Below are 24,170 nucleotides of genomic sequence, written 5' to 3'. Positions count from 1 at the left end.
CATATGTAAGGATTCTGTTTGTGGACTTTAGCTTTGCATTTAATACTATTCTATCGGAGCTAATGCGGACTGAACTCTCACAACTGTCCGTGCCTGATCCAAAATAACATGTTATAACCACGATGGCCCAGTTTTACGCTGCAATAATTGAGTCATCCTCACCTCCTCCATCACAGCCTGGTTTGGATCAGCCACTGAACGAGAGAAGGCCAGACTGCAACACATCATCCACTCAGCAGAGCGAATAATCGGCAGTAACCTGCCTACCCTCCAGACCCTGTACATCACCAGAAGCAGGAAACGGGCATACAAAATTTTTGAGGACCCATCTCACCCTGCTCACCACATCTTTCAAGCCGTACCCTCCAGGAGAAGACTCATGGCAATCAGAACCAAGACCACAAGACACGCCAAGAGCTTCTCCCCTTAGGCAGTCTCTCTCATTAACCAAGCCAGTCTCTGAATGGACGTTCAATTAATCGTCAGCTGCAGTGAAATATCCACCAGCATAACCAGTGAACAACTGATAAACTTCCTCTATGATTATATTCTGCACTCTTGCACATTATGCACACATACTGCAAACTCTGTATACATATTGCACTCTTGCACATATAGTTGACTTGGCTGCTACTTAATAACGGCACCATTTAAGAGCCCTTTAAATTATTATACCATTTATATATTTTATATTGATACTACAATTATTACTATGTACACACATATATAAATATCATTTTACCATCATTACTGCCATTAATAAACTTAATTATCATATAATTATCATATTACCCAATTGCCAGTCTATTGTTTATTACCTTTCTGCATATGTCTTTGCTAAATGTGGTATGTTCTTTGTAATGTCATGTAAAAGCACCACCAAGGCAAATTCCTTGTATGGAAACATATCTGGCTAATAAAAGGATTCTGATTCCGATTCTACATCCTTCATCAGGACTAGAAAACTTCCATCCAGCGTTGCATTTCACTTTTACGCTGTCGCTTTTGAAACACTTTTCTGTGATCTAGCTCTTATTTTGGTCGCCGGCTATCATCCAACAAAAGGTTCATTTCAGCTCTCCTAATCTGACATAAACCACACTCACAAACACTTTCGGGTTACTATGCCACCGGTAAGGGATGGACTCTGGTCGGTTCCCAGCATTTCCTATCCTGGTTGTTCTCTTTAGGGACAAACACAAGAATGGAGTCTACCCAGTTAGAAATTGTACGTTCCTCGTACATTCAGAGAACATACCCATTAGTGTAAAGGACGTTGCTGTGTAACCTTCCCAGAACGTTCCCGGGATGTCACGATGTGGAGTTCTTTAGACGTTCGGGGAACATCATTTTCGGAACATTCGGGGAACTTTCAGGACGTGTTGGGTTTCGGGCACCAAACTTTAATGTTCTTTTTGGTCCTATTTGGTCTTTTCATCACTTTCCCAGGATTTTTATAGATCCTGAGTGACAATTACAGTAACCTTTAGGGGACCTACCTGGAATGTTATTTTTTAGTTCTTGCACCACCTTCTCAAAGCTAGGGCTGTACGATCACATTGCCATATGTGATATTTCCGTGAGTAATATTGAGATTTTTATACAACAGAAAAGGAGAGATTACCCGAAATAACCTGTAATGAAATAGGACTTGTTATTATCTACCAATTAACATAGTATGACAAATAGGTTAGTGGTGTTGCCCCGAGCTGCAACAACAGACACAAAACAGTACCTAATCCGATGAGTAATATTGTGCATGCGCACATCGCAATGATGTGTGCAGGTGGATTTTTCGTACAGCACAACTCAGATCGTTTGCAGAACTTTAGTAATATTACAGGGACTTTTGCACAACATTTAGGTGACTTAAAGTTTAATATATGCAATAATACCAAAATGTGTTTACGCTATAAAACAATTATATCCAATGCATTTCAGTTCTTATTATTTCTTTTATTGTTCATAATTCGAGCGAGAGAGAGAGATGTTTTGGTTTTGGACCAAAAATGACTCAGATTATGTAAAACAATTATTTAAACAAATTATTTACATGAAACAATTATTTCAGTCATTGTAGTAACATCTAAAATGTTCTTTTCTCAAACTGAGCTGAAACCATCCAAAAACACTATCAATAAAAAAGAAACGTTTGAGAGAAAACTCAGTCACCGTCTTGAATTTGTCGTCGTGTAGATGGCCCAGGTTCTTCTTCCGCTGCCTGAAAATCATAAATAACAATATATACCAGTCACTTCATTTACTTTTTAATTGCTTTTGATTACCCTTAGGTGTACAGGCTATGAGGTAACTTAGCATATTAACCAAATGTGTTTGCCATGTAAAGTGTGGAAATATAAGAGAAAAGTGAGATTATTAGTGGTTAGACTATGAGTAGGTGTCCATGAATTTGTGACAGAAACAAAGGTTTAATAGAGAGACAAGGTGAAGGGTAATAAAAGTAACGAGTTACACTAATATCTTGGATGTCCTCCTATGTTGCCATAAAATGTTACAGCACCTTTGTCACGACCGGGTGACGGGCGAGCGAGTGGGGTGCGGGATAGCAGGATCAGGGAGACTGCAATCCAAGGGCAACGGGGTTTATTATGGAGAACAAGCAGACAAGGGAGCACTCGGTTAACAACGTCAATGACAGATCTGGGGAAACAGACTCGAACGCGGACTGAAATACACAAGACAAGCCGAAATAACAGGAAACAGGTGATCACAATCGGGGTAGTGCACGTGAGTAATGAGGGGACGTGGCACGCACGAGGATCGGACGAGCTGGGCGTGACAACCTTGGCTTGTCCGATTTAAGTGAACAGGTACTATGAATTTAAAAATGCCATAAATGTGCAGTGCAGTTTTAAGTGTTAACTGCTCCGAAGATAAACAAAAAAAACTTACAGGTATCGCACGGTGAGGTGCGTGTTTTAGGGTATCCCCTATATAATTTTCAATGTCCTTCTCGCTAAACCTCGGAAATTGTGCAGCACAAGCTCCTAGAAAAAATGCAGTATTTAATAAATATTAAATAATGGGTCTATGCAATGTAATGGACAACATTTTGTGAAATCTAACCGTTTAACATACTAGGTAATTCATTTAGCGATATATGTGGTTTTTAATTTTCTGTTTCAAACATATGCATGATTATAAGAAGAAGGGTCTTTTAGAAGCTTACTTAAAACAACATGGTGGAGTGCTGTTCCCAAGAAGGACAGCTTTCCTTTTCGGCCTTTCAGGCCGTAACGTGACCAGACCTCGTTTGTAGCTATCTTTCTGAGGATTCTCCTCACAACGTCCCCAATGTTGCAGCCTCCCATCAGACTAAAAAAACGGATCTATACAACATATGAAGATAAATACTTAAAAACAATTCTTAGTGTTGCTATTAGACAAACCCTTTTAAACAGCAATATGGCATATCAACATACCATCTTTTGTTTTTGTTCTGGGCCCTCCAACTGCAATTTGAATCCCTCAAGCTCTTGCACTGTCCTGCAGGGCTTCTCAAAACACATGTTCTCCATGGACGCCGGGCCAGGGGGATTTTTTTTAATGGTCTGGACCAGGCGTTCAATACTGTTTCCAGTGTCTGCCTGCATCCTTTCAATGGCCATCATGATTCTTTCATGGACGGGGTCTAGGGGGCTTAACAGGGTTGCCAACTAACGCATCTGGCGTGACACTTAAGGCCAATTGATGCTTCACTTTTCCGTGTTCGCTTTCAGTTGCGGACAAGGGGACGTCACGTAAATTTCACGGTTTCTCGCGTTCGATTTTTACAATCTTATCCTAATTTTATCATATCCTATGTTATCTAATGTTATACAACCTATCCTATCCTTATATATAATATTATATATTATTTTATGCTATACAATCTTATTCTAACCTTATCGTAAGCTATCCTAATTTTATCGTATCCTATGTTATGTTATATAATGTTATCTTAACCTTATCTCTACTTATCATTATCTTAATCTTATCCTTTATCTTATACAATTTTATCTTAAACTTCTTCTTTTAACCTATCCTATCTTGATTTTATGGTATCCTATGTTATGCAATTGTTTCTTTTTTTTGTCAATGTATTTTTTATTGGTTTTTTCAGACATACAAAAACCCCCCACGGATACAAGCATTAAGACAAATAAACACAACACCACAAGACAAATTAAAAAAAAAAACACAGGGTCCAGAGTAGTCACTCAGTTACTTTGTACACATCACACATTATCCAGAGTCAAGGTGCATTGTCAGCTGTTCTATATGAGAAATAAAAGGATGTCATACCATATCAAACTTTCCCACTGATCCATGCAATGCATATCTAATCTTTTCAATCTTAAGGAAAAACATGACACCACATATCCATCTGCCAAAGGAGGGGGGTTTCCTCATTTTTCCAATTTAAAAGAATGAGTCGCCGAGCCAAAAGGGAGGAGTAGGCTATACAATTTAATTGTGTCTTTCGTAATAGGAGATCATTCAATGGTACGCCAAAAAGTCCGATAAAAGGACCAAGGTCAAATGTTACCCCCGAAATCACAGAATACACCTCAAATATTGAAGACCAGAATGCAGTCATACTTGGACATGACCAAAAAGTGTGAAAGAGAGTAGCAGGTGCTTGTCTACATCTGTCACAAATAGGATTAACCCCCGGGTAAATCTTGGATAACTTAACCTCAGACATGTGAAGTCTATGTACAATCTTGAACTGAATGAGGCAGTGCCTCGAACAAATAGAGGAGGAGTGGATTCTTTGAAGTATGTTAGACCATTGATCATCATTAATAGTTGTACCCATATCCTTCTCCCAATTTTCTTTTACTATTGTCAGTGAAGAACCTTCCATGTCAAATATATTTGTGTACAGCTTTGAGACGGTTCCCCTAACCTCTGGCTGAGTTTCTATGATTGAATCAAGAAATGATGTCTGAGGTAGTGAAGGAAAATGACTGATGTTATTCTGTATGAAATGTCTAACTTGTAGGTATCTGAAAAAGTGATTTGCTGGCAGAGCAAACTCCTGTCTAACCTGATCAAATGACATGAAGACGCCATCCTTATATAACGTCATAATATTCAACACTCCATTTTTAAACCATTGTCTGAATGCATTATCTAATAGAGAAGCTGGAAATAGCAGGTTGGCCATGACAGGGACGTAAACAGACATGGAGGCTAGGCCATAATGTTTACGAAACTGAGACCAGATTCTTAGTGAATGAAGCACTACTGGATTCCGGCAGGTCTGGGGTGCATGTAAAGGAATAGATGAACACAAAAGAGCTGAAAGTGAGATTGGACCACAAGAAGTAGATTTGATTTGCAGCCAGCCTGGAAGATCAATAGAGGATGTGTCCCAACGCCAATTCAGTAGGCATTTGATATTAGCAGCCCAATAATAAATTAGAAAATTTGGCAGAGCCATTCCTTCATATCTTTTAGGTCTTTGCAGAAACAACTTCCTGATTCTAGGTGTTTTATTATTCCAGATAAAAGTTGAAATAACTCTATCAAGTTTTGTAAAAAATGTTTTTGTAAGAAAACAGGGAATACACTGGAATAAAAATAGGAACTTGGGAAGGATGTTCATTTTAAGATATGGTGACCAAACCTGTACACAATATTCTAGGTGAGGTCTCACCAAGGAATTGTATAATCTTAGCATTACCTCCCTTGACTTAAACTCCACACACCTGGAGATATACCCCAACATCCTATTGGCCTTTTTTATTGCTTCCCCGCACTGGCGAGAATGAGACATGGAAGCATCAACATACACACCAAGGTCTTTCTCATAATCAGCTACCTTTAATTCAGTAGGTCCCATAAAATACCTGTACTTTATATTTCTGCTCCCTACATGGAGTACCTTACATTTGTCTATGTTAAATTTCATCTGCCAGGTGTCAGCCCAGTCACTAATTAAATTAAGATCCCGCTGTAGCTGCTGAGCCGCTAGTTCAGTATCTGCTACACCACCCACCTTGGTGTCATCTGCAAATTTCACCAGTTTACTGTATATATTGGTGTCTATATCATTTATGTAAATTAGGAACAAAAGTGGTCCTAAAATTGAACCCTGTGGTACCCCACTATGAACGCAGGCCCACTGTGACATTGAGCCTCTTATAACTACTCGCTGCTTCCTATCCGTTAACCAGTTATCAATCCAGGTCGCTACAGTTCCCTCTGATGTAATGACATGCAGACCAGTGTGTACTGGATAAAGCGTTGGAAGATGGATCATGTAGATTATTGGATATTGTATTTAGAAAAAAACAATTAAAGATAATAATACTGGCAGTTTAGTCTTAGTTACCTACTAGTCGGCAGGCCCGCTGCGTTCTCTTTAGTCCTTCCTTTCATTTTTTCCCTTTGGGTGATCTACCCATTTGTCCCTCCTAATGCTTTGTGTGAGAGAGGAGAGAGGGCCTGATCAGCATCTGTTGGCCACTACAGGTTGGCCAGGGAAGAGATGCATAAACAGGAGCTGCGACAGCGAGTCCGGGTCGCCGACAACGAGGTGATGGAAGCATTCCGGCGCATCATGGCTGCGCGACAAAAGAAACGTACCCCCACAAAGAAGAAGGACCAAGCCTGGAAGGCCCTGCGTGAGAGGGAAAGCATCCTGAAACTACTAGATGGTTAGAGGAGATACTGAAAGGAGCAGAGTGTAGTTCAGCCTTCTAGAGAGGGATACTCTGAATGGTTTCTGCATTCTTTTTCAGTGGAGTTAGGACTCATTTAGACATGTTATACTTGATATGGTAATTGAGGTAAACCAGCTATGTTTTTTTTTTTTTTTTGTAAAGTTTGTACTATGCTTGCCGTTGAATCCATGGACATCCACTTTATTTTAGTGTTTTTCAGTTGTCACATTTATACATATGTACAAAATCAGATGTTTTAATAAAAAGAACTTTGTGTAAAGAATGCAGCACTGCTTTAAGTTTTTGAAAGGTTTTAAAACGGTTTAATCATATTTGAAGGTAATATAAGCTGATCTTGAGATTTTCAATGGATATTTAGTTATCCTGTGGCTAATCATGCAAATAACTCTGCCAGATATAGAGAGATCGGAGATTGTCCTGTATATGATTTGTAAAAGGATTGCAGACGGCACAGTAGACTCAGCAACGTTTTAAAGATTTTTTTTCTTTTTGAGGTCTGAGGGTAAATGCTTGTCATGCACGTAAAGGTTTACAGGAAATGTCATTTCTTAAGCGAGCAGAAAGCACGGAAGTAGACCCATGATTTCAAAATCGGAGCGTTTCTGTAATTGGCTAATTAAAGTTTAGCCAGGGCGTTAGAATACCCTATTGGCTGCTTTGTATATCAACTTCAGTCTAATTAGCCAATTAGAGCACGGGGCTTATGTCAATCACGAGCCAAGATTAAGAGGAAATAGTGAGCAGCCCAGTGAAGAAACCGTAGTATTATCCATTAAATTAACCGTAAAAGTTGTTAATACAAGACATTTCTCAGCTTTAAGTTTTAATAACACTTTAATGCACACGTAAGCCATAATCGCAGAGACTGGAAAGAGCACAGCAGGACTTACACATGGTATATAAAGTGGGTTTCAGTATTTTTAAAAAAACGTTCTTATGGTCCCGCCACATTTTAAGTTAACACATATTATTGAATTTACCGGGGTACTATAAACTTTTCCCAATTAAATAACATATGCATTTAAGAACTTTGAATCCAACATACTCAGCTGGGCGTTGACCGCAGAAAGAAACGAAAATCAAAAAGCAATACAGTCTAATCATGACATCAGCTCTATGGTGTGTTACCGAATAAGTCAATAAGTAAGGTAATTTACCCCTATCTTACAAGACAAAAGTCACGAAACTTTCACCAAAAAAAAAAAAAAAAAAGCAAACGCGCGCAAAATAAACGTCTTCTGCTATAAAATATATTGAATGGTAATTAAAGACATTGCCATGTTAATGGCTATTGACACAAAAGTCGTAAAAAAAAATAAAAATCTGCTCAAGTCCATGTTTTCTACTTTGACTCCTTGGGCGACTTCTTGGCTTTGGGCACTTTGGGCACGGACGGCTTGGTGACCTTCTTCGGCTTCACCTTCTTGGCAGCGGTGGGCTTCTTGGCTGCTTTCTTTGGCTTGACTGCCGCTTTCTTGGGGGCTCCTGCAGGCGCGTCGGGCTTCTTCTTCTTCTTCGGACTGGCCTTTGCCTTGGCTTTCTTCTCCGATGGCTTTTTGGCTTTCCTGGCAGCCGCGGGGGCCTTTGGACTTTTAGATGCGCTCTTCTTGTCGCCCGATTTCTCGAACTTCTTCTTGTTGATTTTGAAGGAGCCGTTGGCTCCGGTACCTTTCACTTGAATCAGAGAGTCGTTCAGCAGCAGCGCTTTGATGGAGTACCGCAAGTAGGTGCGGCCGTTTTGCTGGTCGAACCAGCTCACTTTTTTGGCTTCGTTGTAGATCTTGACCAGTGAGGAGCCATTCCTCTCGGCCAGTTTACGGATAATGTCGATCACGAGCATACTGTATTTTCCAGGTTGATTCTTCTTTTTGCCAGACTTCTTCTTTTTAGCTGGTGTTCCAGGCGCCGCTGCTTTTACCTTACCGGAGGAAGCTTTCTTTTTGGGCTCTGTGGCAGTCTCATCAGGAGCCGCGACTGGCACTGTTTCTTGGGTGTCAGTGACCATAGCTAAAATTGTGTTATTGATGGAGCCTGACAATCACAACTTCGTTTGAGTTGCGGAGTAAATGACACGCTGGTTGCGGCGCAAGGTATATATATCACCGATAAGCGGACGTGATTGGGAACAACAACACAGCTTGTCGCTGCGAGAATGAGGTTGTGTTTTTTGAAGTTTGTTTAAAACTAGTTTTCTCCCAAGTGACACAATTATCTTACATATTTCGACGTCAGATATGCAGACTGACCGATATAATGTGTAGTGGTGCATTCGGTAAAATGATATGTTAGAAACTGTTAGTAAGAAAACAGAAATGAAAGAGCACTCCCCAGATTTCTAGCTTTAAGCAGGATGGGGGGACCTACTTCAAGAGAGAAAATTTTGGAAACTTGAAAGTATTCCTGCGTGCGCCTGCTTTACATTTCCGAAGTCGGGAACTGCCAATTTACTAGGGCCAATTTCATTTTACAGAAGTGGCACATTATCGAAATATTTAATGTTTAGTTTATTTTAACTAGCACAGCAGACGCCCTCGCGTGGTAGCATGCAGAATATTAAGAGGTTTGGGCGTTGCGTCACGCCTCAACATAAGGTAGATTAGTCGTTGTTAAGACACTCGGAACACTTTCCTTCTTGAGTTATGTTTGCTGCTTGTACTTGTGCGTATATATATTGTCCAAATGTTTTGTTTTCTGTAATGGACAGGACGTATATACGAATTTAAACTATAAACTGTAAATCTGAGTACGACTGGCATTATTGGCCACATGAAAACATACGAAAACATAAAAAGTTTAAGCTTTAACCTTAACTTTGATATCTCTCTATCGTAGACTAGAAGATACTTCTGAAACTTATGAAAAGTTAGCAAATTTCATCCTAACATGGTACTTTAGATTACTGGACTCCCTAGAGGTTTTGCTAGTGTTCTGATTTATCACAAAAATTATCAAATTTGCGTCGGTCAATGTGACAGTGCAATAATAGTTGCAGAAAATAATCACACCACCTGTTAAATAGTGCGCTTCAAAACTCAGATTCAAAAATGGGGTGGTGGTGGGCAATAAAAAAAAAAAAAATCAAAAATGTTCCTTAATGGCCACTAGATGGAGATTGCGAGCCAACTCGCCAAATGCCGCTTGTGTACTATGTTTTAAGTTTGATTGATAAAACATAAGGTGAGGGTGAAAGAAATTTGGGCTGTGGTCACTTGTATATATTTTTGTTCTAAATATGAGTCACTGAGTCTAATTTATTTCAAGTGTTGTAAAATGTTACCATCTTGAACACGGGGCTTTCATCTTCTGGAAGTGACGAGGAAAATCCGAGCTAGGTAAAATGAAGCGGCAGACGCAGGGCAAACCAAACAGACCACAGTAATGTTATGTAAACAATGCATTAGGGATTAAAAGTGGTTGTTGTAAATAGAAATATTTTTTTACACAGCCTTAGATCAGCATTTTACAAAGGATCGCCAGCATGTACTCAAAGTTAGGATCAGAAGAGTCTTTACTTTTATTGTACCAACACGTTTTAAATCAAATGGAATATGTGTAATTTGTCACCTATTTTTTGTACAGACCGTCTCACCATGGTTGGCTGATAACATTTATCCTCAATCACTTGTCCAAAAAATAAAATACAGATTTAATTCAAGAACCTTTTATTATCATTATTACTTTATAACCCAAATATTCTGAAAACAATCGGTATCTTATTTCTTGAATACATTATTGTTAAATTAATAATGCCAGAATGAGTACTTACAAGATTTTTATAGGGATTAAATATCCATTCCTGTTTCAGTACAGCATTCCACCACTTCCCAAAATGTAATGAAATTTCTAAACACGGTACTGTACATGAACACACAACTTGTATCTGATTGGTTAAAAGTAATATAACAAAAGATTTTTCCAGCCTGAAGCACCTGCAGACGATCAGGTGGAAGCATGGAAATGATGGGAAACATGCAGTTAGGCAAAATAACGCTTCGCAAAAGTATCAGTAGCGGTAAAAGTAGTATTAACATCCTAAGAATAAATTACATAGCAGTTTCTACGTTTAACTTTAAAAGGCCTGGTGACATCTGCTCACGGTGCGATTTTTCCTGTGAATTCAGTCTAAGAAGCAGAGTTAGCCGTAAAGAGGGTGAAGAGGAGGCCAGAGATGGGACTGAGCCCCCACAGAGATGGGACTGAGCCCCCACAGAGATGGGACTGAGCCCCCACAGAGATGGGACTGAGCCCCCACAGAGATGGGACTGAGCCCCCACTGCTGCCCCCAATGCTAAGTGCTTTGTGGTTTCATGTGACTGGTGCCCAGTAGGTCAGGAAGTGTGTCAGCTCACTGTCCAACACACAATGCTTATGAAAATTTTGTCAATATCGAAGAGCAGGTGTGAACCAAACTGTAGGCGAAATACAAAATAAAGGTGCAAACACAATCAGTATGCTTTTGTTTGGCTGATAAACTAATTTGCAGGAAAACTAAAACGTTAATGACTGCCTAGGTAATAACTTACTTTAAGTCATATAATAGAAACCTTAGCCATTTTGTAAAGTAAATTAGCAAAACAGCTCAAGTTATAACAAGGCTGGCTTGACAAAGTCGACAAAATGTACTGCTTATAAGTAAAATATCTCCTGAAGCTCTTAATCCCACTTGTTAGGTAACATAAGCTCCTTCTGGCTAAATGTCAGAGAGCGAGGAGGAACTGTACGTCTCTTAGGTGGTAAGGGGACACTAAGACTTCTGAAATAATAGGAAAGTCTGTTATGAAAACAAAATGTGCGTATGTGTGTGTGTGTGTGCGTGCGTGCGTGCATGCAGTACATCGGAAAAAAGGAAGTCAACTCTCGTCTACCACCATACTGAATGACTCCTGCTGGCCAGTGATGATGGATTCAGGTGATGAGGGCCAATAAGGCAAGGGAGAAACAGGCTAAGAACTGTTATGGACTCAGGGCTTTCAGAGGGCACGGGGAGGATTTGAGGAGGTCATAGGAGACCTGAACAGCTGCAAAGGCCCCACTCAGCAACTGCACGTTTCTGCCGAAGCCTTCGTCCTGTCGTTCTTGTCCAGTTTTATTGGCTCCGGAAACTCATTGTACAACTCTACTTCTGTCTCCTGAGAAAGAGAGAGAGGGCAGGAGTGAAAGCAGTGGTGTGTGCAAACAGATTGATTTTAAACATATACAAGGGCAAAACATCTCCCAAGTTCAAGCATATAATGAGGAAAGACAGAAAACATGCATCAGCCAAATAAACAGCGTATAATCAGGTTGACACCGGCTCCTGGCTTCAGTGCCCTGAGTGGCTGCAGGCTTCTGCCTTTCAGATGCCAAGGGCAGCGTCCTCACCTGCTTCAGAGCATTGCGTGCTATGGTTTGGAAGGCCTGGTCTACATTGATGGCCTCCTTGGCACTGGTCTCAAAATAGGGGATGTTGTTCTTACTCTGGCACCAAGCCTGCGCTCGCTTGGTCGTCACCTGTCAGGCAAAGACAGACTGTCATTATCATCTTGTTTTTCTCCACACTCGATTATTTCGTATGAACACACACACACACACACACACACACATACATATTTGTATTCATATCTTTGTGGAGATTGACCATTAATTTCTAAGGGCAAAACCTTAATCCCAACTATTACATCCTTGACTCCGACCCAGCCCTAACCTTAACCATAAGTAACCAAACAAAATAAAAAAAATCTTTTGGCATTTAATCCCATTTTAGTGTGTTGGGTGCAGTCAGATTTTTGTAAAACTGTGTTTCCCCTGCTGGAGACCAAAAAATTCGGCCCCACAATGTCAAAATAAGAGTTTTTTTTTTGCACTGGAGTAGTTGGTGAAATATTTGTGCTGTAGTTCAAAGACAATCAAGTAACATAAAAAACAAATATTGAAAGTTCAGTGTTGCACTGCACTGATTACCTGAGTGTATCCGAAAAGTGCACTTCAGCTACGTTAAAACAAATGTCAACAATTTCACCTGGGACACTGACCACAGACAGAGAGCTGGGGCAGGAATCAGGCTAAAGGGGCTCTTTGTTTATATTCTGTGCAAATAGCTATGAATTTTCCATTTCACCTTCATTTTATAGCTTATTTTATATTAGTTTATAATCAGGAATTGACATAACTGGTACACAAGTACACCATGGTCATATAAAGTGATACAAATGGCAAATTATTGTTGTAAAAGACTAAATGTGTAATTATTTTATAAAAATTAATATTTAATTATGTTTTATGAGCATTTGCCTTCTTATGATGATAAATTACCGGGCATATATACTTTTATATGTCTAAGTTTGTAAGGCCCCAATGGCAAAATCACACTGCTGACACTGGGATTTGAACCAATGACATTGTGATGAAGGTACAGTCAGTCATGCTACAACGTGACTAACGTGTTCCTGAAAAATCACTTACTAAAATACACATATCCAATGGGAAAAACTGGGTTAGGGGAATGTGACTTATGCCAAACAAAATGAACTAAATAATAAAAACAGTGATGCCAGTGGCCAATTATCTGCGTATTTTAAATACAAAATCATTATAATACATTAATAAATTATATCATAGATACCTGCTATGGGTCTTATGAAAATTCCCTAGCAACAGCTTCAACCGAATGTGCTGAATTCACTAACTTGGCAACTATCATGCGGCCGGATATGCAAACAGGACAAATACTATAGATTGCAGTATGCAGAGGGACACAGAAGGCAACATGGCTACAAACAGCCTATGAAAAGAAAATGTACATGAGTTGAAAGGTTCATGTGTGTTTTTATATGATAATTTGTCAAATATTTTTAGATCTTTAGAACCTAAGACTTTCACTTGTGCAATGTGTGGATCTACAAAAAAAAATTTAGATTTGAAAATCGGTTTGATCTCATTGAAAAGAACCAGTTCAAAAAAATTCGTTCATGAATTCGTTCAAAATTCATTCATCAATCGCATCAGAACAGATTTGCAGCGTGATATCACATGTTGTAGCAGGACTGAATGCACATTGTTCCCACCAAAAAACCCCCCCGTATTGTCATTAAAAAAAAAACATCCATTCTAGTTTTCCACCTACCTGCCTGTTCTCCAGGTCAATTTTGTTTCCTAGCACTACAAAGGGGAAGTTTTCCGGGTCACGCGGGCTGGCCTGGATCAGGAACTCATCTCTCCAGCTGTCCAGGGTCTTAAAGGTGTTGGGTGCAGTGACGTCAAACACAAGCACACAGCAGTCTGCTCCGCGGTAGAAGGCAACGCCCAGTGACTGAAATCGCTCCTGACCGGCTGTGTCCCATATCTGAGCAGGACATAAAGAGCAGGTCATGTGTGAATGTGGTGGCGATCAACCAGAAGAGGCCCAGCAGGAAATGCACTACAGACCACCTCACACAAAATGCCTTCTCTGGAGGTCCCAATCTCGCTTAAGTGTGTGAATAAATCATGCACCACTTTCTTTATGAAAACCCCAGCAGAATCAGGTTTTGAAGTGCTATTTTAAAACATTATGGATCAAGGCTACCAGTGCAAGCAAGTTTGCTAATGTCTGATGAAGTACAACGTTGTTAAAATCTACTGTATTTCTAGACCATAAATTTCACCTAACACTTCCATATCTCCAAAATGCTTACAGATGCCTCTGTGCTGCTACAGTTGAATTCAAGATATTTAACTGATAAAAAAAATCTGCATATGTCTGTATGTGTTTGTTGTTTCTCATTAAGAGGTTATGAGCAGCCTCATGGTTTTGTGCACTACAGCCGTTGTACAGTGTACGACTCATTATAATGCACCACATCCTGTCAGTCACGAACCACACTTCCTGATTCCTGATGAACGTCGCTGTTCAATGTGATTACTATTGTATGAACTGGCATGCTAGCTAACACATAAATAAAGTGCACAGCGAAACGCTCTGGGCTGTAGGCACTGGTCAGAAGTCGTACCTGCATAGTGACCAGCCTGTCGTCCACCATCACTTCCTTTGTTAGGAAGTCAGCTCCTATGGTAGCTTTATACTGGTTGCTAAACTTCTTGTTCACATACTGGTTCATCAGCGAAGTCTTGCCAACACTAGTAGAGAGATGGAGGAGGAGGGGGGAGAAAGGAAACAAGAGATGAAGGGAATGGAAAAGTGCATTGAAATCTGAGGCTTGTAGATGCATTATAAATGAAATGCATTTACTTTTTATCCTTTCACTCAAAAAAAAGATTTCAAATGTTATGCCATGATTAATAAAAAAACAAGGCATAACAACAGAGAAAAATGGGTGAACACTTATAGAAAAAAAGATTAGAAATTATGTACAGAAGAATGGTTTCACTTTTTGTACCAGTGCAGTGCTGATTCCTGTGCAGGTTGTATGAGATTCAACAGAGGATACAGTCCTAACAGAGGATACTGATTCCTTTGCAGTGATCCTTGTACAGTGCACTACACTCCTTGTACAGTGCATGGGACTGTCATTATAACTTTAATCAGACACTGCTCTATCACTGGTCAGTACTAATAAAAAAAAGTAATAGATCTATTAGCAGCAGACACAACTATCATATATGCATCTCTCTCTCACACACACACACACACACACACACACAGGCACACACACACACAGACACAAAGTTTAACAGTTGTACATGATGATAAAAACAGATTTAGATTCCAAATCATAATCCTTTACAACAGGCATCATTGCAAACCACGTACTTCAAGCACAATGAAACTTGTAATTCAGTGTATTATTTGATACAGTAAAACAAGCTCAGATATAAAATTACTGGATATGCTGCTGGAGATACTTGTTAGTTTTGTCACTGCATCCAAAACATTGAAAAACCAAAATGCAAATATGTAATGCTATATCCATGATGGCAGCAGGTCTTTGAGGCGGTTCGGGGTCGGACTAGAAAATGGTTTCCAGCTGGTTTATGCACTATATTACCCACCTGCAGCAGATAGAGACCCTGAGGCAGTTTCTAACCTATCACACAATGACGGCCAAGCTTAACTGTAGCCTAAATGAACCACTCACAGTAACTTGTTAAAAGTAATGGTCGATATGTTAAAGGGGCTAATTTAGGCCCTTTATATAATATCAGGGAATTTAGTTTCAGCATCAATAGCCTATTATAGTCAAGTAGTTGTTACTGGTGGAAGTCAAGCATCAGGCATCGCGAGTGACTACTAGATAAGACCTTAATTAAGAGGTCGTGACTGTGATGGAGGTAAATTTCACTACAACACGGGCCAACAAAAAGCGAAAGTGTGATACTCACCCCGAGTCCCCAAGAATAATGACTTTGAGTAGCACTTTCTTTCTGGATGTCATCGTGTTAAAGCTGAAGGAACATGGAAGAACATAGAATAAAGATTCTGGGGAGAAAGATTTAGTCCAAAGGAAACCTGTGTAAGGAAAATGTCAGACAGTCTGAACTGCTGTGCGTAATTACTTTTAAGGCATTTGTGCCACCAGAGGACTTAATCTTTGGCATTTTGGCGGAGTCTGTGAAGGGCACGAATTACAGTGAAGCCCAAAGAAATAGAATCAAAGTTTCCCTGCCAATTTACAGTCTGTGCCAAGGGAGCAAAAAGGGTTCAAAAATAGAAAAACTGACTGAAAATACTGAAAAGAAATTGGGAATGAAAGAGAACGACAGTAGCAAGACTGTGAGGCTCTCAGTGAAGGTTCAGATGCTCTCCTGATTGTGATAAAACTACATTATGATTCCGACTGTCTAGATAAGTATGATTCCAAAACTAATACATCATATCAGAGTGAATAATACATCACATTTACCATCTACAGAATACTGTACTGTAGAGTACTGGATGAGTATGACTCCAAAAGTCATGTACCATATCTCAGTCATTAGTATATCCCATTTACCCAAGGTCATAGCCATGGAGACAACATTGGGGGGTACCAAGACCATAATTATAATATACACTCACCTAAAGGATTATTAGGAACACCTGTTCAATTTCTCATTAATGCAATTATCTAATCAACCAATCACATGGCAGTTGCTTCAATGCATTTAGGGGTGTGGTCCTGATCAAGACAATCTCCTGAACTACAAACTGAATGTCAGAATGGGAAAGAAAGGTGATTTAAGCAATTTTGAGCGTGGCATGGTTGTTGGTGCCAGACGGGCCGGTCTGAGTATTTCACAATCTGCTCAGTTACTGGGATTTTCACGCACAACCATTTCTAGGGTTTACAAAGAATGGTGTGCAAAGGGAAAAACATCCAGTACGCGGCAGTCCCGTGGGCGAAAATGCCTTGTTGATGCTAGATGTCAGAGGAGAATGGGCCGACTGATTCAAGCTGATAGAAGAGCAACTTTGACTGAAATAACCACTCGTTACAACCGAGGTATGCAGCAAAGCATTTGTTAAGCCACAACACGCACAACCTTGAGGCGGATGGGCTACAACAGCAGAAGACCCCACCGGGTACCACTCATCTCCACTACAAATAGGAAAAAGAGGCTACAATTTGCACGAGCTCACCAAAATTGGACAGTTGAAGACTGGAAAAATGTTGCCTGGTCTGATGAGTCTCGATTTCTGTTGAGACATTCAAATGGATTTAGTCAGAATTTAGCATAAACAGAATGAGAACATGGATCCATCATGCCTTGTTACCACTGTGCAGGCTGGTGGTGGTGGTGTAATGGTGTGGGGGATGTTTTCTTGGCACACTTTAGGCCCCTTAGTGCCAATTGGGCATCGTTTAAATGCCACGGCCTACCTGAGCATTGTTTCTCACCATGTCCATCCCTTTATGACCACCATGTACCCATCCTCTGATGGCTACTTCCAGCAGGATAATGCACGATGTCACAAAGCTCGAATCATTTCAAATTGGTTTCTTGAACATGACAATGAGTTCACTGTACTAAAATGGCCCCCACAGTCACCAGATCTCAACCCAATAGAGCATCTTTGGGATGTGGTGGAACGGGAGCTTCGTGCCCTGGATGTGCATCCCACAAATCTCCATCAACTGCAAGATGCTATCCTATCAATATGGGCCAACATTTCTAAAGAATGCTTTCAGCACCTTGTTGAATCAATGCCACGTAGAATTAAGGCAGTTCTGAAGGCGAAAGGGGGTCAAACACCGTATTAGTATGGTGTTCCTAATAATCCTTTAGGTGAGTGTATATTCGGGAGGACATTGTGAGCACATCTGAATATTATATATGTTACTATTTATAATAGTATATATTATAATTACGGACTTGCATTTATTATCCATAGATTATTGTACTGTAGAATATTCATAGCAAATAAGTTAAGTCTTCTGAGGGAGTAATTGTCATCTTCAAACATTCAATCAGGATTAGCCTAACGTAACACCTGTTTTCACTCATGCCACTGTTATACCCTTCCCATTCACATCTGCCACCAAATAACCATGTGCAAAGGCTTGACTGAAGGTAATTGATTATTCCTGTAAAGAGGACATGGAGAATATGATGACTAGATAGTGTTCAGACATGTGGGAGAGCAAAGCCAGTCAGAGATCAGCCACTTAGTAGCAATGGTGAACCGGCTGTAGGTACTGAGCCTCGGGAACTTACAGGTGCAGTGCAGCAAGAAAAAGTGAACATGGATTTAAGGCTAAGAAATCATTTTGTTTATATGCAGGGTAAGTGCATTGTCCTAAGCACCACAGGGCCTTCCTTCCAGGGTTTCTTAAACCTGATTTTCGTGGTGCATGCACGTATGCCAAACCAATTTATTTTTTATAAGTTACAAGTGCATTTTGAGAGACCCAGTGACTCCTGGTTATTGAGAGAGCACATCTCTGTGTGCTGCAGGACCTTATTAGGTTCATTTACCCTTGGTTCCATTCTTAAACCTGATTTTCGTGGTGCATGCACGTATGCCAAACCAATTTATTTTTTATAAGTTACAAGTGCATTTTGAGAGACCCAGTGACTCCTGGTTATTGAGAGAGCACATCTCTGTGTGCTGCAGGACCTTATTAGGTTCATTTACCCTTGGTTCCATTCTGCTGGAAGGAAACCAACTAATGAAGGGGCCATAGGCTGCAGCATGCGCTGATGTTAACTCATGGGCGGCTCGCTAACGCTTGCTGCTCTCACAGCTGCTGGATGTCCTAACGGGAACGCATCACACGCCGTCTCACACAGACACGCTCAGAATCGCCTAAAGCGTGAAGTGTCTTCTCAGAAACACTGGAAATTTCCATTTCCGACATGACTCGCACAACATCTTATGAACGCTAGGAGACCTTCACCCCCTGCGGTCATGCGATGGCACCCTGCCCGGAGGAGACTGCAGTGAGGCTGTGCTAAACAAAATAATCAATAATCTGGACTTCCTGAGATTGATTAAACTGGTCTGCCGGTCCAACAGAAAACGATTATTACAGATTAGTACTAGCACTACAGACAATGCACCACAAAACCCTTTTACACCCTGCAGTAATAAAGCTCAGTAAGTTACAATTTCACTAGCACCGTCCCTGATGTTTAGGCATTTACAAAACAGGAAGAAAACGCTTCTATTAATATCTCCATCAATGTGCAAAACAAACATTGTTACATCACTGTTGACGTGCACCAACCTGGCAGGTCCAACCAAAGACCACCCACACACAACCAACTTTCCCTGCATACATTCAACTTTAGCAACAGCTTTTCTGGGGGAAAAAAAAAAACATTTAGAAATACAAATTTATGATTTGCAGGGGTTTGTTGAATTGTGTCCAAATATCACATTTTCCATGCAGAAATGGGCCCACATGTATCATACATGTAAACGCAACTCCAATGTCTTGTATATTTCGATCTCCAAATATGACACGACTGCCGCCAGAGATGTAAATGCATCAGGCCCAGAGGGACCTAGCAGAGCTACAACTAAAACAACTAAGCAGAAATGAGAAAGACACAGATTAACAGCAGCCAAGTGCGAATCCTGTGCATGTGCAGTAACATGCAAAGTTCTGTGCCTGACTCATGAGATTTGCATCAAATGAGGAATGAAGATGTTAAAACAGATGGCACCAGGCGACTGAGCTCTATTCAGGCTGGTAAGCCACACCCCCCTACACAAGAGAGCAGCCTCGCTTCTCATTTTATGCTTTTATTATAAGCTTCAAAAGGCTTAAATGATCAATATATAAGCAGATCATCTCTTTGTTCTTCCTTTGCACATCCTATCATTCAATAGCTTGCATTCATCCTCCTGTGCTTGTCTTGCAAAAGATGCATTATTGCCTCAAAGTGAAACTGTATTTAAAAGTCCACTTTTAATTGGAAGTAATTAAATCTGAAGTCTACGTGATTTACAAAAAAGGCAGTGGAGCCGCCTATCTTCCTCATGAAGATTCCTATCAAAAATGGCAGCATTAACAAGCAGCATAACAAAAAAATTTTTTTTTTTTGGAAGAACAACTGGGGAAAAAAAGGATCAAAGTCATAAGAAAAGGCTGATGCAAATTGTAGATGTGGTTAAAAGACCAAGACTGGCATAACATAAAAACAGGCTAAAAGAACAATATGCAATACAGGAGTCCCATGTGACCATTTCCCTTTAAGCCATTATCATCACCATCATTATCATCACCCATGCCTGGCTACCAAGTCTCCATACTACCTCAGTGGCACTGCAATGGGCATCGGGTCACTGTGTGCTGACACAATCACCAGAACTGGTACTTAAGGCCACCAGTCAACCCTTATGGATGAAATATTCCAGTGATACACATTAAATCATTTAATAAAAGTATGTTGAAAGACACCTCACTGACCATGGACCTGGAAGCATGCTTGAATTCTGTAGCATGTGATTAAAAGGTTAAATTTACACAGTAACTGTACGCTCACTGCAAAATTGTTACCTTGTTTTTCAGTAGGAGATGCTGCATGTGATTTATGTTTAATTGTGTCCTCCAGTGAGCCACTTTTCAGAAAGTTTTCCTTAAGCAAATTCTGTATACTATATTAAGACTGTTTAGCAGACAGTAGCTTCAGCTGAGCACTGAAAGGCTGAATGTTACCATAACCTACCAAGCTAAAATACAGCTCTAGAAAAAATTAAGAGACCACTAAATTTTAAAAAGAAAAATGCATTTTTAAATCCTTGTTGAATCGTGGTTCTGCTGGCAGAAGGCTACACTGAGCAGCAGGATGCTTCCAAGTTCAAAGTTTCTAAGACAGCAGTACATAAGAATAAAGTGAAACAGGAGACACTGGAAATGACCAGAAACCAGCCTGGTAAAGGGCAGAAGTGACTTTCTAATGATGACTGTTCACTTATCCAACAGTTTCTCATGAATATAGGATGACATCAAGTGACCTTCAAAAACAATGGGAAACATTAAGTGCAGGTGTGAAGTGCACTGCTAGGACAGTGTGTATCAGGCTCCTAGAAGCAGGACTGAAGTCCCATAAAGGAAGGAAGAAGCCCTTCATTAATGAGAAACTGAGAAGAACCAGGCTGCAGTTTGCGGAAAAAAAAAAACTATATATATATATATATATATATAAAAAACACACACACACACACACACACACACACACACACACACACACACATACACACTCTTCACAGACACACCCATAAACTGAGAAATGAGTGAAACAAAAGATTGTGCTGTGGTCTCTTAAGTTTTTTCAGAGTTGTATATTAATGATGTATGCATTGAATGTCAATGGACCCGCCACTGGCAGTCATACAGCTGTGTGCGTGTGTGTTTTTTGCTCTGTCTATGCAGACCTCACACACTGATATGTACCAGTCTCCACACCAGACTAAGCTCTGTGAGCTCCAACAACAGTTTCCAGGTGACAGGCCACGGACCCTTGAACCAGATTTTTGCTGATACTCTGATTTAAGGACTTTCTTTTTACTACTCCACAGCTAGGCTTGCAGTTTGAGTTACTGTCCCAGAGGACTCTTGTAAATCGACCCCCCCCCCCTATTTTTTTGTTTACCCAGGTTCTCCACTAGCCAGCCAGACTAAGAAGAAGTAGCTGCCAAGTTTTCCTGAAAAGCAGAAATCACTTTAAATGTATGCAGTGCAAACAACATACAAGTATTTATTTCTGACTTGGATAAGGTTAGCATGCCTGGGAGGGCAGCCACCCAGGTTTTTTCCCCTCTCCTCCTATTACTCTTGTGCAACTACTAGTTACTAATGTTAGAGTTTTGTTTTCCCCTGTAATCTCATTTCCAAACCCCATTCAAATTTTACTACTGTATAATGTTAACGGTGTTCATGTGACTTCATCCTGCAGTTCTTGTTACGCAAGCCTACATTTAAAGATTTCAACCGATCCCTGTCTTTCAACCACAGTGGTTTTGACAGCCCCAGTTAAAGCAAACCCTTAACGTCAAGTATACTTAAGTCAGTATTTATTTAGTAAACCGGTCATTATTATGTAACTTCCACAAATAATTTTAAGTTTAAAACGTGATTTTATAACGTAGTATAAAATAGTACTTAGTAGTGAGATTAAAAAATACAAAATGTCTTTTCAACGTTTCTTGTATTTCCAGTAAATTAGAAATATCATTATATAATTAAAACACATCGCAAATTCTGGGTTAACAAAATGTAGATTAAAAACTAAGTTCAGCATGCATGCGTGCCTTATTTGAGTATCACATTGCCACATAACAGCAAATACCATGCCATCTTTGTCCTTGCCAACTTTCCAAAACATACATATCGTACTGCATATATTTTCTAGCAGACCATTGTGTTTTACGGGCCTTTAACTTAATCGGGCTTTACCCCACAACCGTCTTAAATCCTTAGCATGCAAGCTAACGGCTGTAGCTGGTATTGTCAGGACCAACATGGTGTGGAAGACAAGGGACCCCTGGACTGATCTATACCCTGGACTATGTCCTTCTTCGCTCTGGGCAGCAGGCGGCCTTTTCGCGCTCCGCTACCTCGCTTCTTTCCTAAACACCACCCGCTCAGATGCTATTAATATGCAGATGTGCTTTTATGTCCACACAGGTACTAATGTGACTAGCGGTCTAGTTGTTTATACCTGCCATTGGATTTTATGTCGTCCGAACTTACCTTGCAGATACAGATGATTACGGCTAGCTATGGTCTTTTCCGCTGCCACGAGCTAGCTAACCAGCTTATAACGTTAACACGTTTTAAAAGCAAAACAATCGGCAGAGTAGTCTCTGGAACTATATGACTGTATTTTCCTTTCTCTTTTTCACGATTTTCTTTGTTTCCGTGACACACACGAGCCCGCGCGCTGACCCAGTCCGCAGCCGAGGCGCTGCTCTCTCACTTCCTCCAAAACAACCGTTGTGTCAGCGGACACCGACGTCATCAGCGTGCTCGCGGAGACACGCCCTAAACCCAGCCCACCATCTGCGACGGCCTCTTCTGATTGGTTCGTCGCAATGACCACGCCTCTCCTTTACCTGAGCCGGGGCGTTTCGCGGATTGCCAGGCCGGGAGGATGACAATAAACCCTTAAAAACTTTAAATGCCAGTATATAATGTACGAAGAGGTGAGGTTCAGTGGTTAGCCCTGTTGGTTAGCATTATTGTGTCACATTTTCAGGTTTGGCGGGGCGGGGCGGGGTGTGGGCATGTTGTCCATCTGCTTGTGTGGGTTTCTCCCTGCAGACTTAAAACATATTATTAGGCTAATTGCACCCTGTGATATTCTGGCACAGAATTGGTTTTTGGGCTGGTGTTCTGACGAGTTGAGCTACCTATCGAGACGTACTATCGAGCCTTTCTGTGCATGTGCAGCTCCACAGTTTTGGGGTTAGGGTTAGGTTTTAGGGGTTAGGGTTAGGGTAGCCTATCTCGATAAAGTAGCTCAACTCGACAGAACACCGGCAAAATGTATCGTGAGGAACGCCGGTTGGCAAAATTTACCGCGTGTTATAATGCTTTTTATACTTCTTGCATATAACAATTTAGTAAAGTGAATTTACTATTTACAATTTAGAGTATTCATACTCTGTGACAGTACAACAGTAAACATTACTGTGCGTAAACTGCTGATGGATATTTCACTTTGCGATGAGTCAGTTAATTCAGCTTGACACTTTCAGATCCCAAATAATTATTCGTTTAATGGCATTTTCATATCCACTTAAATTTTTCAGTGGAAGTTTACTTTCCATTGTTTTTGCCAAATTAGCAATACATGTATTTAACATATTCATTGCTCAAAAATCTAAAGTGTACGTTTAATTTTGTATTCATTTAAATACATTGAACAATAATGAATAGAAAAATGCACACACAGCTAGCATCATGACGAGCAGATGTACACAACTAAAAAGATTACCATAATGTCATTTATGACAGATTGCCATTGAGAAAAGTAAGTGGCCTCACTCTTAAAAGGGTTTATTCTCTTTGTAGTGATTTGTCCTGTTTTTGAGAAGACCTTCCCAGAAGCAACTAATGTTGTCACAAT

General features: G+C 40.3%; 2 protein-coding genes and 1 long non-coding RNA gene across 4 annotated transcripts; 1 reads left to right on the top strand and 2 right to left on the bottom strand.

Annotated features, from left to right (window-relative positions):
• Positions 1 to 2,503: 2,503 nt before the first annotated feature.
• Positions 2,504 to 6,961, top strand: LOC140591647 (uncharacterized). The gene is made up of 2 exons (XR_011991921.1): positions 2,504 to 2,724; positions 6,484 to 6,961. It is a non-coding gene; the product is annotated as an uncharacterized lncRNA (long non-coding RNA).
• Positions 6,962 to 7,510: 549 nt separating this feature from the next.
• Positions 7,511 to 8,788, bottom strand: LOC111840578 (histone H1-like). The gene has a single exon (XM_023805553.2). The coding sequence runs from the start codon at positions 8,698 to 8,700 to the stop codon at positions 8,038 to 8,040; it is 663 nt and encodes a 220-aa protein (XP_023661321.2). The 5' UTR covers positions 8,701 to 8,788; the 3' UTR covers positions 7,511 to 8,037.
• A 1,552-nt stretch (positions 8,789 to 10,340) lies between these two features.
• Positions 10,341 to 23,053, bottom strand: LOC111840579 (ras-related protein rab7). 2 transcript variants are annotated; one of them, XM_072712918.1, is made up of 7 exons: positions 22,793 to 23,053; positions 17,230 to 17,286; positions 15,993 to 16,055; positions 14,663 to 14,789; positions 13,798 to 14,016; positions 12,057 to 12,185; positions 10,341 to 11,824 (listed from the first exon to the last, which is right to left on the bottom strand). In XM_072712918.1, exons 3-7 carry the CDS (start codon positions 16,043 to 16,045, stop codon positions 11,729 to 11,731), a joined length of 624 nt encoding a protein of 207 aa, XP_072569019.1. In that variant the 5' UTR covers positions 16,046 to 16,055; positions 17,230 to 17,286; positions 22,793 to 23,053; the 3' UTR covers positions 10,341 to 11,728. The 2 variants fall into 2 exon arrangements, with proteins under 2 accessions (XP_072569019.1, XP_023661322.1); XM_023805554.2 differs by lacking the exon at positions 17,230 to 17,286.
• Positions 23,054 to 24,170: the final 1,117 nt, after the last annotated feature.

This window comes from Paramormyrops kingsleyae, chromosome 6 (assembly GCF_048594095.1).
Source record: "Paramormyrops kingsleyae isolate MSU_618 chromosome 6, PKINGS_0.4, whole genome shotgun sequence".
NCBI lineage: Eukaryota > Metazoa > Chordata > Actinopteri > Osteoglossiformes > Mormyridae > Paramormyrops > Paramormyrops kingsleyae.
Note: the sequence above shows the minus strand (reverse complement) of the source record. Positions and strands in the feature narration are given on the sequence as shown.